The sequence below is a fragment of the Mobula hypostoma genome, chromosome 14, assembly GCF_963921235.1.
Source record: "Mobula hypostoma chromosome 14, sMobHyp1.1, whole genome shotgun sequence".
Classification (NCBI taxonomy): domain Eukaryota; kingdom Metazoa; phylum Chordata; class Chondrichthyes; order Myliobatiformes; family Myliobatidae; genus Mobula; species Mobula hypostoma.
In genome coordinates, this window is record NC_086110.1 from 31,456,055 (window position 1) to 31,475,823 (window position 19,769).

The 19,769-nt window shown below is 42.1% G+C and overlaps 1 protein-coding gene across 3 annotated transcripts in view; it reads right to left on the bottom strand.

Annotated features, from left to right (window-relative positions):
* Positions 1 to 8,757, bottom strand: part of cylda (cylindromatosis (turban tumor syndrome), a) — an 83,161-nt gene extending 74,404 nt beyond the window's left edge. For 2 of the 3 annotated variants that reach the window (XM_063066888.1, XM_063066885.1), the window contains exons 1-2: positions 8,518 to 8,626; positions 4,970 to 5,642 (exon numbers count right to left, since the gene is read on the bottom strand). In XM_063066888.1, coding sequence (XP_062922958.1) covers positions 4,970 to 5,482 — 513 coding nt within the window. In that variant the 5' untranslated portion in view covers positions 5,483 to 5,642; positions 8,518 to 8,626. Of the gene's footprint in view, positions 1 to 4,969; positions 5,643 to 8,517 lie in introns of all 3 variants that reach the window. The other variant, XM_063066886.1, reaches the window with a different exon arrangement.
* Between the last annotated feature and the right edge of the window lie 11,012 nt (positions 8,758 to 19,769).

The following is a 19,769-nucleotide window of genomic DNA, read 5'->3' on the forward strand; positions in this document are numbered from 1 at the left end:
AGGCCTTGTGAGACCTGGACATATGGCAATTCAACTACATCCACAACAGATCTACAGCAGAAGTACTGTCACTGGGTTTCCACTATGCTTTGGAGCTAGACATCTTTACCACCACCAGGGAGGCACTAAAGGAGCCTGAAGACCCACACTCAACAATTCAGACACAGCTTCTTTCCCTCCACCACCTACCCATGTTTGCAGCATTTTCTGTTTTAATTTCCAGCACCTTTAATAACAGGATTAGATTTTGTCTTGTAGATGGGCATGAGACTAGGAAGAATAGCATAAGCAAAAGAACGAATGGGCTGTTTTAAACATCTCAATCTCATTTCAGAAACTTGTTAACACAGAACATAACAGCACAGTGCAGGCCCTTCAGCCCACGATGCCATGCCAAACTTCTAACCTACTCCAATATTAATCTAACCTTTCCCTCCCACATAACTCTCCATTTTTCTTTCATCCCTGTATCTATCCAAGATTCACTTAAATGTCCCCAAAGTATCTGACTACCACCACACCCAGCATTTACCACTCTCTGTAAAACAATTCTACCTCTGACATCCTCACTATATTTTCCTTCAATCACCTTAAAACTAAGCCCTTGGATTAGTCATTTCTGCCCTGAGAAAAAGTCTCTTACTGTCCACTCTATCCATGCCTGATTATCTTATACACCTCTATCAAATCACGTCTCACCAACTTAGATCCAAAGAGAAAAGCCCAAGCTCGCTCATCCTGTCCTCATTAAAGACTCTCTAATCCAGGCAGCATCCTGGCAAATCTCCTCTGCACCCTCTCGAAAGCTTCCACATCCTTCCTAACTAGGACTGAACACAATATTTCCCAGGACTGAAAACAATATTCCATGTGTGGTCTAGCCAGAGTTAGAGTGGCAACATTATTTCATGGCTCTTGAACTCAATCCTCCAACTAATGAAGGCCAAGGAATCATATGCTTCTTAACAATGTGTGTGGCAATTTTGAGAGTTCTATGGATGTGGACCCCAAGATCACTCTGTTCCTCTTCCCTCACATACAGAGAAATACTGAGAAGCTTCAAATTAACTGCAGTGGTTGCTGGAAATGTGAAATATAAAGAGAAAATACTGGAAATATTCATGACTGAAAATTGTTGAACTCATTGAATATTTCCAACTAATTACTTATTGAGATACAGTGCAGAATAGGCCCTTCCATGAAAGGCTATAAAATAGTAACCAGTTAGTATTTTATAGTTGCTACTTTTTTAAAAAACTTATACTGAGATTCCCACATCAGCAGAGGAAGCAGGGGAAAGAGACCCACAGTGAAGAGGAGTAACCTGGGTGTCCTATTTATGTACATGAAGAACTAATTAGGCAAATATAAAATTAACAATGAATGAAAAGCTTGAAAGCTGCTACCTTCAAATAGTGCTCAAACATTATGAAATAATTGTTTGAAAACACAGCATCCCAAGAGGGACTACTAAAGAGTACAGAGCGTCATTGTCTACAACAGGAATAAAGTATATTGCATGCAAAACAGCTAAAATTCTGTGCATCTTGTTGTTCTCCATTTGATTATTCATAATTTTATTATTGACAATGATAATGACCACTATCAGCATGAGTCAGAATGGCAATATTGAAAAACAGAACAAAATGCTGTTTGGTGACAGCCTGAGAATGGTGCAACTCATTACAATATCAAGAGTTACTATTTAGGACTACAGCATGAGGTGTCATCAATGCAAAACACCTTTAGATTATAATTTACTACAAGCAACACTACTTTACAACCTATGACAATCCACTCAAGGTTCAAATCCCAGCAGGTAGAATTTGGGGACAACGACAAAATATTTTTTTTATTAATCATTGAGAAACATCCAACACCTGATTGTATAAGAAAAATTAATTTATAAATGATTAAACAGTATACAGGAATTAAAAGAATAAAAATCTTGCTAACTTTTCCATTTCATTAGTATTCACAGAAAAAAAATGTAGAAAGGTGGCACAATGTAGCTGTGGGGGATTACCCTTCACAAAAGTTAATTTAGTCTTTTTGTTTCCATCATAGCTTCTAAGACTGTAGCAGCACATTATAATGCTTCGTAGCCTTTGCCTATGACCACTTTTTCTGACACAGGCACTGGATCCTGTAAATTCTACACTCTTAGAAGTCTTTTCACCAATTAATTTGCTACGTTAAAAGAAACAGCACGCAAAATGAAATGGAACAAACACTTACAATGAACACTTCAAAAAACAGACTGTTCCTATTAATACAAATTACGCAGTCACTAAGTTGTCACGTGCACAAGCAGAAGTTTCTTAATACATGTCATGACCCAAAAAACCTGAATGATATTCGGTAGAAGTCTGAAGTCAAAAAATAGTTTGAACATGTATAATTCAGTTGTAATTAAAAATTCCTCCAGATCAAAAAAGGTCAGAAAAGTTAAGTTACAAGTAGGTTACTTAGGGATTTGGACAGAATTCAGAGACTTGCGAAAACCTGATCTTGATGATCAGGCATCTGGTTTGCTAGGTGTAGATTCCTGTGCTCCCTCTCACACCACGACCCCAGTTCCTGCACTCTCTGTAAGCTAACCTGTTTCTGCTTCCACACGATGTTGTGGATGACTGTGAGGAGGCACAGCAACACCATCTATAAATTTGTCAGTGCCAACTATTGTTGGTAGAATTTCAGACGGTGACAAGGAGGCTTACGGGAGTGACATAGATCAGCTGGTTAAGTGGTGTCTCAAAAACAACCTTGCATTCAACATAATAAAAAAAAACTATAAATTATAAGAAATATTGTATTTCCCTAATTAGTTACTCACACATTTAAATAGGACACCCAGGTTACTCCTCTGACCCCTTGACCCCTTTACACTTGGGGTCTTCTTCTCCCACTTCCTATACTTTTCTGGGAATCTCAATAAAAGTTAATAAAAGTAGTAATTATAAAATACTAACAGGCTATTTTACAGCCTTTCATAAAGAAATTGTTGGAAATATTCAGAGAGTTCAACAATTCAGAGTCACGAACATTTCCGGTATTTTCTCTTTATATTTCAGATTTCCTGCAACCACTGTGGTTCACTGGAAGTTTCTTAGTATTTCTCTGTACGTTAGTGTGAGGAACAGAGGGATCTCAGGGGCCACATCCAAACATTTGATTAAGGAACGGGAAGGGAAAGATCACGCACCAGTCCTCATCAAAAGATCAGCAGTGGAAAGGGAGAGCAGTTTCAAATTCCTAGGTGTGAACCTCTCTATCCTGGACCCAACATATTGATGCAATTACAAAGAAGGTACATCAGCGGCTATATTTGGTTAGGAGTTTGAAGAGATTCTGTACGTCACCAACGATTCTATCAATTTTTTAATAATTTTACTGTGGAGAGGTTTCCAACTGGTATGGAATTGGAAAAAGCTACCGAAAGTTGCAAACTCAGCAGCTCCATCATTGGCATCAGCCTCCCCAGCATCGAAGACACCTTCAAAAGGCAATGCCATGAAAAGGCAGCACCCATTATTAAGGACCCCCATCACCCGCGACACGGGCTATTCACATTGCTACCATTAAGGAGGCGGCACAGGAGCCTAAAGGCACAAACTCAACAGCTTCTTCCCCTCCATCATCAGATTTCTGAATGGACAATGAACTATGTACACTACCTCAATTTTTTTTGCTCTCCTTTAGCAATATATATATATATATATTATTGTAATTTATAGTTTTTTTAATCTATTGCAGTATATTGCTACCGCAAAACAACAAGTTTTATGATATATGCCTGTGATATTAAACCTGATTCTGATGTGCCCTTAAAACTTAACGTGTCCTTGTTTCCTGCATTCCTTTTAAAATGTCAAGGTCCCAAGTGTATTGGATTAAGGAAATTCTACTGGATATTCTAGAATTTTTTCCCCCTTTTAAGGCATTTCATTCTTTTCCACTCAGTTCCAAGTATCTTTTATTCTGAAAACAATTCAGATTTATAACAACACACAAAAAGCTGGAGGAACTCAGTACGTCAGGCAGCATATGTGGATGGAAATGGATAGTCAACATTTCACATCGTGACCCTTAATCAAGATTGGAAAGACATAGGACAGATAGCCAGTATAAAAAGTTTGTCGAAGTTGGGGCTCTTTGAAGGGTGGAGCAAGAGCACGTACTGACAGAAGGTTACAGGTGAAGGGGTGATTGACAGGTAAGGGAAGAGTAGGAGTGATGTAAGAAGCTGGAAGGTGATAGGTGGAAATGACAAAAGGCTAAAGAAGATGGAATCTGATAGGAAAGGATGGTGGCCATAGAGCAGAGGGAAGGAGGTGATGAGGGGAACTAGTCAGCGGATCAGTCCTTCGAATGTGTGGGCATTCAGCAGATCACGGGAGGGGGGCAGAAGAGGTAAAAAGTGAGGTGTTGGGCATGGTAGTGGAAAAAGACAAAACAAAGAGAGGGGTGGTTAGCAGGATTTACACACAGGACAGCAAAACACAAAACGCTTGTGAAAACTTGGGTAAACTGTTGCACTTTGTGGTACTAAATAAATAATTCCTATTTCATGATAACAATAATGTGGTCACTTGAACCTTGTAGACATACTGGAGTTAATTAAAGCAAATGTAAATCATCAATTGGCTGTTCTAATTTTGAACTTCCCAAACCCTTGTTAAATTTTGCCATATTAATAATCTGTAAAGGTAGCCAAGATAGCAGGATAAATGAACTGGAAGTCAGAGAGATCAATAACTATCAACAGCTAAAACACTTCACAACCCAGCAAAAGAATAGCTTTTAGTAGAGAAGACTTGCATAATAACTAGAGGCAGAGTCATCAATGGACAGAAGAATTGCTGTTCTCCATTATTCAATGTCCAAGTTAGAAAGCAGAGAGACATTTCATAGCTGCACTCCACCAATATCCCCTTAACAATTTTACACCATGTAAAAGGAGACTTACCAGTAATTCCACTCCAAAACACATTTCAGACAGCACTATACGCTGCAGCAGTGGCCCCTTAAATCTTACTATACCAGGTAGCTTTTCTCCACCAAGTCTCAGCTGAACATTAACCTTTGACCCATAATCAATTTGGAGTGCTTTCTGCAGTCGTTGTTTGTTTTTGGATAACGTGTATCGCTCATCACAGGTTGAAACTGCCAAAAGTAGTTCAGCTACTCGAGGTTCGACTTCTTGTAAATCCTTTTCATCAACCAGCATGATGGTATACGGGCTTTCTAAGCACTGCACGGTAATATGTCCTCTTTTGCTCTTGGTACTGTGGACATTTGGCAGTTGAGAGACTCTATCATAAAGCATCAACATGGTCCCCTTTACAAGTCTTATTAATGCTTTGCTATGTTTTTCAACTGCAGTACATTCTTGCGAAACTAGGTAATATCCGGGCTCTTCATGACACTCATCATAACCCACAGTGGATTTGTCTTTATTCCATGTCGCTGTACTCATCATGATGCAGACTTCTGTTGTTAGACAAGACTGTATCTTAAAGTCAATTTGTTGCTATGATTGCAAGGGCCTTGAGAAGTGTCCATACTTCATTTTTGAACGTATTAAATAGACTTCATAGAAAAAAAGCTAAACTCTTGAAGAAACAAAATCAGTGATTCACCTGTTTGGGGAAACAGAAAGCAAAATTTCAAAAGCATTCCAAACACTTAATTGCTAGTGCATGTGTACATTAGTTTGTCGTTAATACAAGAAAAGCATGCACCATAAATTATTCAAAGATAAAATCAGACTGGGAACCAAGCAGGAATTAAGTTTCCAAAACACAATTCAACTCATATTTGTTATTAAATTATACAGTCATAAAGAATTTACAAATGTCAGCGCAAGGTTTTGAGATGGAATCTACTAGGAACAGAAAATGTTTGGTTTTGTCCTAATGTAACTGAATAGAACCAGTTCAGCAGAGCAACACACACACAAAATCCTGGACAAACTCAGCAGGCCAGCCAGCGGCTGTGGAAATGAATAAACAGTCAACATTTCAGCCTGAAACCCTTCAACAAGAGTGGAAAGGAATGAGGAAGAAACCAGAGTAAGGTGAGGGAGGGAAAGGAGTACAAACTAGAAGGTGATAGATGAAGCCAGGTGGGGTGAGGGGAGAAGGAAGATGAAGTAAGAATCTGGGAGGTGATTGGTGTAAAAGATAAAGGGGAAGAAGGAATCTGATAGGAGAGGAGAGTGGATCATGGGAGAAAGAGGAGGTGGCAAGGCATCATAGGAAGGTGATATGCAAGTGAGGAGAAGAGGAGGCAAGAGTGAGGAATTGAAGAAGAGGGGAGAAAAATTACCAGCAGTTGGAGAAATCGATGTTTATACTATCAGACTGGAGGCAACCCAGACCAAATATGAGGTGTTGCTCCTCCAACCTGAGAGTGGCTTCATCATGAGGACAGAGGTGGTCATAGACCGACATGTTGGAATGGGAGTGAGAATTGTAATTAAAATGGTTGCCACTGGGAAATCCTGCTTTTTGCAGATGGAGTGAGGGTGCTCGACAAAGTGGCCTTTTACTCTACATCACGTCTCAAGTCTGCATCAGGAGCACCAGATACAGTCGATGGCCCCAACAGATTCACAAGTGAATTGCTGCCTCACCTACAAGCACTTACCAGGGGTCCTGAATGGAAGTGAAGGAGGGTGTGAATGGGCAGGGAGAGTAGCACTTCTTCCACTTGTAGGGATAAGTGTCAGGAGAGAGGTTAGTAGGCAGGGACGAATGGACAAGGGAATCACGGAGAAAGTAACTCCTGCATAGAGCAGAGGTGGGGGGGGGGTGGATGTAAAGATGTGTTTGGTGGTAGGGTCCCACTGAAGATGGCAGAGGCTGCAGAGAATAATTTGCTGGATGCGTAGACTCGTGGGGTGGTAGATGAGCAGAAGAAGAACTCTATCCCTGTTAAGGAATGGGTAAGATGGGGTACGGGCAGATGTTCAGGAAATGGAGGAAATTCAATTGAGGGCAGCATCTATGGTGGAGGAAGGGAAACACTGTTCTTTGAAGGAGGAGGACTTCCCTGATATGAATCCAACTCAACAGAGCTCTCCTTTAAATTCTACCCATAAAGAGGACTTGGAAGTAATCTGCACCCAGTGATCAAGTAGGAATTGTTTTAATTTCAATTTTCAGAGACTAACTTTACCTTCTGCTGGCCTAACACATTCAGTTTATCACATCTTTCTTGCTAAAGGACTAAAAATTATGAACTGAAACAAAAATTGGTTGGAACTATTTTTGCACTGAGGAAAGTTGGTGCCTCTGCTAGCTAGGTGAAAGCCGTCAATGAAATTTTTAAACCAACATCTGATGTAAGTATGTTAACCATTACATTTTGGATAATGCCAGATAATGATCAGTATAAGATGTTGAGTATTGTAGCTCTGACCTTGCCACAAGTTTCCTAAGGCAGACACACAGCTTGAGAAACGGATATATTAAAAATGCCCCACCAAATTTGTTGTCACATTGCATAATTTTCCATCTTAGGCCCATTTCTATCAACATGTCAACCTACTTAGGTAAAATCTCCACTACAGGAAATATCAACAATAGCCCAAGCTTAATTACAAATATTAAACCACCCACCCAGCCAAATCTAGAACACTGTTGATGAAATCCATTGTGCACAACTGAGTCCAAAACCAAAACACAGCAATAAAATATGCTCAGAACCAACAGAACAACGTTTGTTCAAAAGGAAAACAATATACTTTCCATACAAGCGACAGAATGGTTCACTCTCCACTCCTATCAGATTCCTTCTTCTCCAGCCCTCTGCCTTCTCCAATTATCACCTCACAGCTTCTTACTTTATCCCCCTCCCCCACCCACCTGGCTTCACCTGCCACCTTCTAGCAGCTCGTTCTCCTTCCCCTCCCTTCTTATTCTCGCATCTTCCCTCTTCCTTTCCAGTCCTGAAGAAGGGTCTCGGCCCAAAAGGCCGACTGTTGATCTACTTCCATAGGTTTTGCTTGACCTGCTGAGTTCCTCCAGCGTTTTGCGTCTGTTGCTCTGGATTTCCAGCATCTGCAGAATCTCTTGTGTTTATACTTCCCTTGTCCATCAGACAGTTATACATACATTCTTGAAACACGTCTATCCTCACGTAAAGTTGAACGCGGATTCACAAGGTTAGAAAATGCCAATGCATCGCTTTGAAATAATTTTAATACACAACCAAATTTAACCTTGTGTGATAGACTGCCAAGTTATCCTCTACAAAAATAAGCTGAAGTATTGACCAGAGAAGGAACTCTTGAAGGGCAGTGTACGGGCAGTATAAATACAATGCTGACCATCCAAGTCAGCAAGCACCCGGGCGCAAATGTAGTCCAGCCAAGGTTGCGCTTAAGGATGCAAACGTGAGCGGCTTCAACCACAACGCCTATTGCCAGCAGAGAAGGAGCAGCATCTTCATCTCAGGAGGAGCAAATGCAGAAATAGGGAAGAATTAAAGTAAAGCGCAGTCGCTACCGACCAGAATCAGCTCGGCCCCGGCGCGGCTGCAATCGACACCGCGGGTTCTGCGCTCCAGACACCGGGAACACCCTTACACGCAGGGACACAAGACTCTCACTTACTCCGGCACCGCCCGCGACCTCCGAAATTTATGGAGCAAAGCTGATAGAGGTCGGTGAGATCAAACACCCGGCGAGCAACTGTAAATAGAAGAACGTCCCCACCGGAAGGAAACCCACCACCACGGAGTCGTATCGGCGACAAGCCCCGCCTCCCTATCCCTTCGCCTCTGCCCCTTTTCGAATGGTGCATCCCGCTGTCAATCCTAGCGTCACGCTGCCTCCGTTGTCAAATTGAGGGGCCAACGACCAATAGACATGCGCAGTTCGCTCTGCGGCGTCGGGGCGGAGCCTGAGTGACAGCTGTCACGCCTCCGGAGTGTGTGGCTGGAATTTCCCCGGTAATGTTATTACCGCAGCTTCGCAACTTCTCGTTCGCATAATGGAAATAACAATTGGTTAAATACGATCTTATTTGAATTTATACATGCGGATAGAAATTAAATTAGACCCTCATATGAGTAAGGTTATTTTCTATTGACTCTTGTATTTAAATATAGCTGCATAAGCAGTACTTTAAAGGTTATTGCCAAAATAATTTCACTCCGCCCTTTTTAGTGTTAAACTTTCCATTGGATTATTGTTTCCATTGGATTTTTGTTTCCAAGCAAAATATGCCGAAGGCCTATTGTCATTGACACCAAGGTGAAACATCAAATTGGACAGAAGATGGAAGATTTGCCCTGGGTAATCAAATATTTTACTACAAGTCCGGAAATTTATACTACTGAAGGAAATTTTTGAAATGAGAAAGTGAACCGAGAGAAATAACTTTCTTTCATACTAAAGTAATTTTGTGAACTGGTGAAAGGTCAACAACCTGAAAAGCAACACCCCTTTCTTTGTCCACAGCTGCTGTCAGACCTTCTAGATATTACAGACATTTTGAATGCTTTATTTCAGCAATACAATTTTCTTCATTCATGATTCAGTACACAAAATGTGAAAACAAATATCTGTGTTACCTCAAATCTTGAGTATTCTGTCCTCTATCCTCTGTAAATTAATGGCCATTCAGATATCTGCTGCCCAGAACTAATCTTACATGGTTCCATTCCCCTTTTCTCAGCTATCTCAACAATATCAACAAGGTTTAAAACCTTTCAACATTTGTTCAAACTCCTCAACTCAAACCCCATCTCTTTCCATATCTCTTCAATAAGATGTAACTCTGCACCCATTGAAACTATTGTGTTCTTCTTATCCTCTTATATTGAGTTAGCAAACCTGATTCTTCTACAGTACTGGGCAAAAGTCCTAGGGTGCCAAAGACATTTGCCCAAAACTATAGTAAGTTTATGTGTTGCATTGTACTGCTGCCACAAAAAAAATCCGTGACATATATGAGTGATGATTCTGATATGGGCCCCCATTGTGGACTGAGAGTGGGAAGGAGCAGAGAGGTGGTTGGGAAAAGGGGAAGGGAGAGGAGAGGGAGTGGGAAGCACCTGAGAGACATTTTGTAATGATCAATAAACCAATTGTTTGGAACCAAATGACCTTGCTTGGTGTCTCAGAGCTGGGTGTGTCTGCACCCACACTACGCCCACATCTGGTACTCCTCTGCCAGTTGTGCCAATCCATCCTAACCAATGCCAACATCCTCTTCTCTTGCCAGATTTACAAGCCTGTTCTCCACTCCATGTTGACAAATACAGTACCATGCAAAGTCTAAGTTGCTTTTCTGTTGTTTAATTTTTTAAAAATTGCTTATCCATTTCTGATGAAGGCTCTCTGATCTGAATGTTAACAGTTGAAAGGCTCAAAGTACATTTATTTCCAAAGAATGTGTAGGTTATAGAACCTTGAGATTTATCTGCTTACAGGCAGCCACAAAACAAGGAACCCGAAGGAACCCAATTTTTTTAAAAAGACCAACCCCCAATGTGCAGAGAAAGAGAAAAAAAACACAAATCGTGCAAACACTAGAAGTGAGCAACAGCATTCCGAAACAAATTGAGTCCTGGGATCCATATTCCCACAGCAGCCTGGAGCAGGCCCAAAGCCTTGGCATCAGTTCATCATATTAGCAGGGCAAATCGCCGTGAAGCTCGCAGTCACACAGCACAGCAACAGGGGGCAGTCTCACAGCGTCAGCTCCACTGAGATAGAAGTGAGCATCGCGGAAGAGCACGCGAAATTGGTATGGAATGTTTCTCTTTCCACAAATTCTCTGACTATTTCCACCATTTTTCCCTTCAAGCTTTCTACTGTCCCTTGTAATATATTAAAAAGTGAGATTCACTGGCCTATGATTACCTGGCTTATTCCTGTAGCTCTTCTTGACATTGTTGCTAAAAATACCACATTTGCTCTCCTCTAACCATCTGATACTGCTTCTGGGGCTAGAAAAGATGTGAAAACCAAGCAATCTCCTCCTATTGCAGCCTGGGATAAATTCACCTTTAAGCTGACTGAGACATCTTGTGCATCCTCCTTATAGTTGCCAATTAGTTCCACCATCAAATATCTTAACTTTCCAGTGTGTCGGAAATAATGGAGCAAGAGATGAAGTGTGCTTCTGAGTTGGTGCAGGCTGCAGTGATGCAAGCATTGCCAATATATGTACTTCGGTATGAGTGTGTGGAAGCTCACTTGTGTCGGGGGTGAGAAGGAGAAATGGTGGATTAAAAGCACAGAAAGGAAGAGAGAGAGAGGGAGAGAAAAAGGTGGAGAGGACAGGAAGAGATTAAGAGAGTTTCTTGAAGGGCATTTTGAAATCAATGCCGTCATCAAGTCGCAACGTTTGAAATTTACTCTCTGAAACTGTGCCTTGATCCTTTTGCAACCCTGTCTAACTGACTGCAACTCTGTTTCTTGAATTAACCCCAAGTTCAGTGCAGTGAAACCAAGAAAACTGTATCATCCACTCTCTATCCAGTTGCAGGTTTCTGATCATACATATGGAGGAGACAGTTCCTGAAACTTCTGTGGCAAGTCCAATTAAAAGGAAATATATAGCTCTACCTCTTCCCACCCTGTACCCTGTGGAAATGCCATTTCCTTTTCTCACTTCCTTCATCTCCACCACATCTGTTCCCAGAATGAGGCCTTCCTTTCCTTTCTCGGACATAAGAGATGTCCCTCTTCTTCAAAGAATGGGATTTCCCATCCTCTGTCTGCCCTCTCCTCATCCTCCTCTTATCCTCACCTACTACCCCTGAGCCTCCAAATCCAGCCCATCATTCTCTGCAACTTCTGCCATCTTCAATGGATCCTACCACCAAACACATCTCTACCCCACCCTAACTCTCCATTTTCCACAGGCATCCCTTGCTCATTCATCTCTCCCCTCTAATCTCCCACCTGGCAAGCAGAGGAAGTGCTACACTAGCCATTCACTTCCTCCATCACCTCCATTCGGGGCCCCAAACAATCCTTTCAGGTGAGGCAATACTTCACCCGCTAATTTGTTGGGGTTGTCTGTTGTATCCAGTGCTCCCAACGTGCCTCCTGTACATTGGTGAGACCCGACGTAGATCGGTCAAGCACCTTCACTCCACCCACAAAGAGCAAAATCTCCCAGTGGCCAACCATTTCAGTTCCAATCTCCATTCCCATTCTGACGTGTCGGTCCATGGCCTCCTCTGTGGCCATGATGAGGAGCAACACTTCGTATTCTGTCTCGGTAGCCTCCAAACTGATGGCATGAACATCGATTTTGCAAACTTCCCTATTTCCCCCACCCCCCCTTCTCTTTTCTGCCATTCCTCGCTCAGGCTCCCCTTTTCTCATCCGCCTATCACCTCCCATTGGTCCTCCTCCTCCTTCCCTCTCCCATGGTCCACCCACCTCTTCTATCAGATTCCTTCTTCTCCAACACTTTACCCTGTCTACGTATCATCTCTCTGCTTCTTATTTCCTCCCCTGACTACCTGGTTTCACCTATCATCTTCTGGCTTGGACTCCTTCCCCTTCTTATTTTTGCCTCTTCCCCTTCCTTTCCAGTCCTGATAAAGGGTCTCAGCCTGCAAAGTCAACTGTTTATTCATTTCTATAGACGCTGCCTGATCTGCTGAGATCCCCCAGCATGTTGTGCGTATAGCTGTAAGTAGGTGGGAGAAAGACACAGGGAGACCAAGACAGGAAGATTGATGGATACGGAGTGGTATATAAGGAGAGAGGTGTAGAGCGAAAGGCACACAGGGAAGGAGGGAACTGCAGAACAACAGTGACAGAGAAAGGAAGAAATGTGCATGTTACAGTAGCTTCTGACAGAAGGAGAAAGGGGGACAATGCTCATCAGGTAAAAAGAGCGAGGGAGAAGCTGAGGCAGGGAGAGGGAGAAACAAGGGGTCAGCAGGGATACAGAGCAATGCAAGAAGGAACATAAGGAGTTGCAGGGACAGGAAATTAGTATGGAGAAAGGAGTTAAGGAAGACAGAAGAAAGACAGAGTGTGGTAGAAAGGTGTTATGATACTATAGAAACATAGAAACATAGAAAATAGGTGCAGGAGTAGGCCATTCGGCCCTTCGAGCCTGCACCGCCATTTATTATGATCATGGCTGATCATCCAACTCAGAACCCCGCCCCAGCCTTCCCTCCATACCCCCTGACCCCCGTAGCCACAAGGGCCATATCTAAACCATATGGTTTAGAGCTATACATTAGATACAATGGAAAAAGTGTTAAGTTCTGAAGAATTTTGTGAAACCTTACAAGATCATGATATTTCTCAACTGGTGAGAAGGATGCAAAATTTTGATTACATTAAAGATCTCCCTATTAATCAGCCACCAACAATGTCCACAGGGGGTCCTGTTTCCAAATGGGGCAACTCATAAATACCCTCTTTGTGGGTATTGTTATCTATCGTCCTTCTCAGTAAAGTTAAAAACATGCTTCCTATCCTCTGGAAAAACTTATGCAGTTATGTGGACATAATCAACTCTCCCAGTAGCTGAAAGAATGCTGTTAATGTCTATATCATCACCAATAGTATCTTGTTTCAATGTCCAATGAAATAAACTGCCCCTATTCTGCCCAACACATCAGCAACTCAAATTCTCATCTCCAGAGTTGTTAGCAACATACTTGGCTGACAGTCATGTTCCATTCTGTATTAAGCCAGCAACATCCAAAACAGCATTGTCTAGTTCCTAATCAAGCTTGGTTTACATCATCATCCCATGTAATGCAACATTAGAACCTTCTGGTTAATCAATACTTTGATTTAAAGTTCTTATCCTTGTTTTCAAACCTTGAGTAGCTTCGTCCTTCTGTTTCACTCCTCCACCCTAATAACTCTGATGTTCAGCACGTCTCCAGTTCTCTCCTCTGACACATGGCAAATGTTCATTGTTCCATTATTGCCTTTTTTGGCTTCATTTATCGAGACCGTGCTCTTTGGAATTATCTCACTAAATCTGTTTCTTGTTCTTCCTTTGCTTTGCTTAAACGCTACCTTTTACTGGATATTTTGGTTATTTGATCTAGGAGTCTTCTTAAAGCTAAATCTCCAGTGGAGCTCATTACATTACAAGGGCAAGAGGGTGAACCTGGTTCACCTCATGTACTTGTATAAGCCCGAAGTACAGCAACAGCTAGCTACCACCAAGATAGTAAAGAAATGGTCTCCAGGGCTTAAAGGGCTGCTTTGAGGTTACTGACTGGAATGTGCTTTGTGAACAATAAGGGGAAGATATTAACGGACTTTCTGATTGCATCACTGGCTACATCAGCTTCTGTGTGGACACTGTAACACCATCAAGGGCTGTTCACTGCTTCCCTAACAGCAAACCATGGGTCACTAGTGATCTAAAGGCTTTTCTCGACTACAGAATGAGAGTCTTTAGTTCAGGAGACAGTGAGGAATTGAAATGTGTGCAGAGGGAACTAAAGGAGAAGATCAAGGTGGCTAAAGAGGAATACAGGAGAGAGATGGAGAACAAGCTTGGGCAGAGTAGCACGCAGGAGGTGAGGAGAGACATGAAGAAAATCACTGGCTTCAATCAGCCTGGCTGTAGAGCCCTGGAGTGCAGCCATGAATGGGCTAATGAGTTAAACTAATTCTTCATTAGGTTTGACAATTACCCTCCTGTTCACGCTCCCTCAGCACACCAGTCATGGATGAACAACACAGGCTACAACAGTCTACATCCCCTCCTTGCCCTGCACCTACCATCCACACCACCACATACTAACTCCTATCGTCCTGATCTTCACCTCCCCAAGCCCCCTCCTTCTACAAACTCCCCAGTCATCATGGACTCACTTTCACTACTGAGCAGGTGAGAAGGGCTCTGGGGAAACTCAGAGACACGGCAAAGCACTGGGACCGGGTGGTGTGAACCCCAAGGTCCTGAAGGAGTGTGCTGAGCAGCTGTGTGGAGCTCTCCAGTGCATTTTCAATCTGAATCTCAGCCTGGAAAGGGTCGCAACTGTGTGGAAGACAATATGTGTGGTCCCAGTACACAAGAAGGGCTAAACAAAAGTGTTGAATGACTGTCGTCCAGTGGACCTGACCTCACACATCATGAAGATCCTGGAGAGGCTGGTCCTGGCTCATCTCCAATCCAACCCTCGATCCCCTTCAGTTTGCCTACCAGGAGCACAATGGATGCCGTCATCTACTTGCTGAACAGAGCCAACTCCCATTTGGATAAGCAGGGCAGCATTGTGAGGATCATGGTTTTTTTTGATTTCTCAAGTGCCTTTAATGCCATACAGTCCTCATTGCTGGGGGATAAAGCTCCGTTCAATGCAAGTTGACACTTCCATTGTATCCTAGATAATGGACTTCCTGACTGGCAGAATACATGTTTTGTGCAGCTTCAGAGTTGTGTGCCAGACATGGCTATAAGCAGCACCGGGGCCCCACAGGGGAATGCATTGTCTCCGTTCCTTCCAGCTTACCCTATGTACTTCAGATTTTAGATACAACACTGAGTCATTTCATCTGCGGAAATACTCTGATGACTCAGCAATAGTTGGGTGTATAAAGGAAGGATGGGAGGATGACTGCAGGGCCCTGGAGGAGGACTTTGTCAAATGGTGCAAGCTGAATCACCTGCAGCTCAACATCAGTAAGACAAAGGAGATGGTGATGGACTTTAGGAAGACTAAGACTGCACTGCTCCCTGTTACTATTGATGGAGAGAACGTGGATATGGTGAGGGCCTGCAAGTACCCGGGGGTGAACCTGGGTGACAAATCTGAGTGGAGCACCAACACAGAGTCACCTCTACTTCCTGAGGAGACTGAGGTCCTTTGGAGTACGCAGGCCTCTCCTTCACATGTTCTACCAGTCTGTTGTCACCAGTACAGTCTTCAGTGCAGTGGTGTGCTGGGGCAACGGCATTAACATGGATGATGCCAACAGGCTCAATAAACTGATTAGAAAGGCTGGCTCTGTTATGGGACTCAAACTGGACCCACTGGAGGCTGTAGTAGCACAAAGGTCCCTATGGAAAATCCTGGCAATTCTGGACCAAGTTTCTCACCCTCTGCATGCCACCTTGGCTGAATAGAGGAGCACTTTTAATAATAGACTAAGACAACTGCGCTGCCTCCAAGAGTGCTATATGAGGTCATTCTAACCCTTGGCCATTAGGCTTTATAATGAGTCAATCTATAGATGGGGAAGTGATGATCCCCTCCTGTTAGACTGTTTGTAGTAACTTATTTTTTATTCTTCCTTACTTCTTTTCTAACATATGCATGTCTGTGCAATTGTAATGCTACCGTGACACTTTAATTTCCTTTGGGATCAATAAAGTATCTATGTATGTATCTATCTAATAATATTGTATAAATGCAAGTTGTTGTTGTTGTTTCCCTGCTTTTTAATGTTCTTTTTAAAGTTCATAGATCCTAGATTGATACACTACAGAGGTAGGCATCAGAATCAGAACCAGGTTTATTATCACCAGTTTGTGTCATGAAATTTATTGACTCAGTAGCAGCAGTACAATGCAATACATGATAATATACAAGAAAATAATAAACATATAAATAATATAACAAATATAACAGCAACTATATATATGCGCATTAAATAGTTAGATTAAATATAGTGCAAAACAGAAATAATATAAAAAAGTGAGGTAGTCTTCATGGGTTCAATGTCTATTTAGGAATTGGGTGGCAAAGGGAAGGAAGCTGTTCCTGAATTGCTGAGTGTGTGTCTTTAGGCTTCTGTACCTCCTATCTGATGGTAACAATAGATGAGGGCATGTTCTTGGGTGATGGTGGCCCTTAATATTAGATGCCACCTTTCTGAGGCATCACTCTGTGAAGATGTCTTAGATACTTTGGAGGCTAGTAACCAAGATGTAGATGACTAATTTTACAACTTTCTGTAACTTCTTTCAGTCCTGTGCAGTAGACCCCAATGCCAGACAGTGATGCAGTCTGTCAGAATGCCCTCCAGTTTTTTGAGTCTTTTAGGTGATAGCCAAATTTCTTCAAACTTCTAATGAAATATAGCCGCTATCTTGTCTTCTTTATAGCTGCATCGATCTGTTGGGACCAGGTGAGACCCTCAGAGATTTTGACATCCAGGAACTTCAAATTGTTCACTTTCTCCATTTCTGATCCCTCTATGAGGATTGGTTCATGTTCCCTCATCTTACCCTTCCGAAGTCCACAATCGGCTCATTTGTCTTACTGACTTCGAGTGCAAGGTTGTTGCTGCGACACCACTCAACTTGCTGGTATATCTCACTCCCGTATGCCCTCTCATCTCCATCTGAGGTTCTACCAACATTGGTTGGATCATCAGCAAATTTATAGATGGTATTTGAGCTAAGCCTGGCCACACAGTCATGGGTATAGAGGGAGTAGAGCAGTGGACTAAGCACACACCCCTGAGATGCACCAGTGTCAATCATCAGCCAGGAGAAAATATTACTAACAATCTGCACAGATTGTGGTCTTCCAGTTAGGAAGTCGAGGATCCAATTGCAAAAGGAGGTACAGAGGCCCAGATTCTGTAGATTATTGATCAGGACTGTGGGAATCAGGACTATAGTCAATGAACAGTGTCCTGACATAGGTGTTTTTTCCATTGTCCAGGTGATCGAAGGCTGTATGAAGAGCCATTGAGATTGTGTTTCCTGTAGACCTCTTGTGGTGATAGGCAAATTGCAGAGGCAGGAATGGATTCTAGCCATGACCAACCTCTCAAAGCATTTCATCACTGTAGATGTGAGTGCTACGAGACAATAGTCATTAAGGCAGCTCATACTATTCTTCTTAAGCTCTAGTGGGAACTCTGACCATAGCAGTGAGAGGTTGAAAATGTGAGAGAGGCATTTGGCACCTTTGTGCATTTACCAGCTCTTCTGTGTAGAACGTCTAACCTCAGTCAAGCCAATGAACTGATTTTTCAGTTAAGCTTTTCCAGTTAATTATTGAGGCAGTCTAATACATACACAGTGAACAACAGTATGTATTCCTAATCAAGGTAATTTCTACAGATCTATTGGTAATGTTTTTCCTTCAAATGAAACAGAAGTTCGTGATTCCTTAGAATTTGACTTCCTTTTTCTCCTTAATGTGGAAATTCTTTAATAATTCAAGAATTGAAAGATCTCAGGCCAAGTTTGTTTTAGTCCTGCCAGGGGCTCAGCCACCAGTAATCCACAAATCATGTATATCCAAGCAAACAAGCAGATGGAAAATAATTTGGACGACGGACCACATAATTACAATGCAAGACATAGAAAGCTGGATGTACTTACAACAGAGGAAAGTAAGCCAAATCAGATTTAAAGATTTTAACTAGGAAAGATCAATTGAAAGCTAATTTGACAAAACCACAAACTCCAAATAGAAGTTCATTCAAATTCAGATGAAGGTTTATTGAAAAGCCAAGTTCAAGGCAATCTGAAGTATTACATTTAATAGGAATGATCTAAGCCAGGCAAAGAGGGGGAAGCCTGATTTCAAGGAGATCAACATTAACCTTTGTACATCAGTGGAAGCTATGGATAGCAATAGGGTATTGTTGGACCAAAATCTATTTAACTATCCAGACCAATATTAAATAAACTATTGGTAACCTGAAACCATGTTTTATGCATCTGGACACACAGTTATGTTTTGTAACATCAAAACATAATTCAAAACTAATTCAAAAGAAGACACGTGAGTCCAAAATGTGAGTCTATCTTCATGTTTATCTTAAGAGAGGCATGCACATATTATGTGGTAGTATGTGATGTATGTAATTAGCATATTAAACATATAACTAATGAATTATTTAAATGAGGAAGAATGCATAATCAAACAATATATACACAGGATAACTCAAATATTATTGAAATATTAAACACTCCTCCTTGCTTAGCTATAAACTCCGACTCAAGAGAACACATCTCACCATACTCCCAATATACCATATACCAGGGGTCCCCAACCTTTTTTGCACCACGGACGCGTTTAATATTGGCAATATTCTTCCCGACCGGGGTGGGGGGGGGTGTTCAAGTAGGGTTAAACTCACCTCAACATGTCTTTTACAGTTAGGGTTGCCAACTTTCTCACTCCCAAATAAGGGACAAAAGTAGCAGTAAATCCCAGGACACTTTACCCCAGGAAAGACTACCGTGACAATGAAGCCTTGCACGGGCACCTGTGTACACATATGTGACATGCGCATGCGCGTACGTGCCGATTTTTTTCCCCCACAAATCGGTTTAGCCTTCATCTTCCCGACTACACTGTACATACATTATTTCTACTTTATATAGCCTGTATATTTATCATCTCATTCCTGCTTTTACTATATGTTAGTGTTATTTATTTTTGGTTTTATGTGTTATTTGGTATGATTCGTTAGGTTATTTTTTGGGTCTGGGAACGCTCAAAAATTTTTCCCATATAAATTTATGGTAATTGCTTCTTCGCTTCACGCCATTTCGGCATGAACAGCTTCATAGGAACGCTGTACCTTAGCGGGGAAAATACGGGACAAGGGCGGTCCTGTATTGGACAAACCAATTTAGCCCAATATACGGGATGTCCCGGCAAATACAGGACAGTTGGCAACCCTATGTTCAAGTTCAACAGTGCGTGACAGGGAATGAGGAAAGGTGCAGCTGACTCGTATCGTTTCCTCACGGCCCGGTAGCACATGCTTTGCGGCCCGGTAGTTGGGGACCGCTGCCATGTACTACAACTACTACATACAGACATCCACAGCAGAG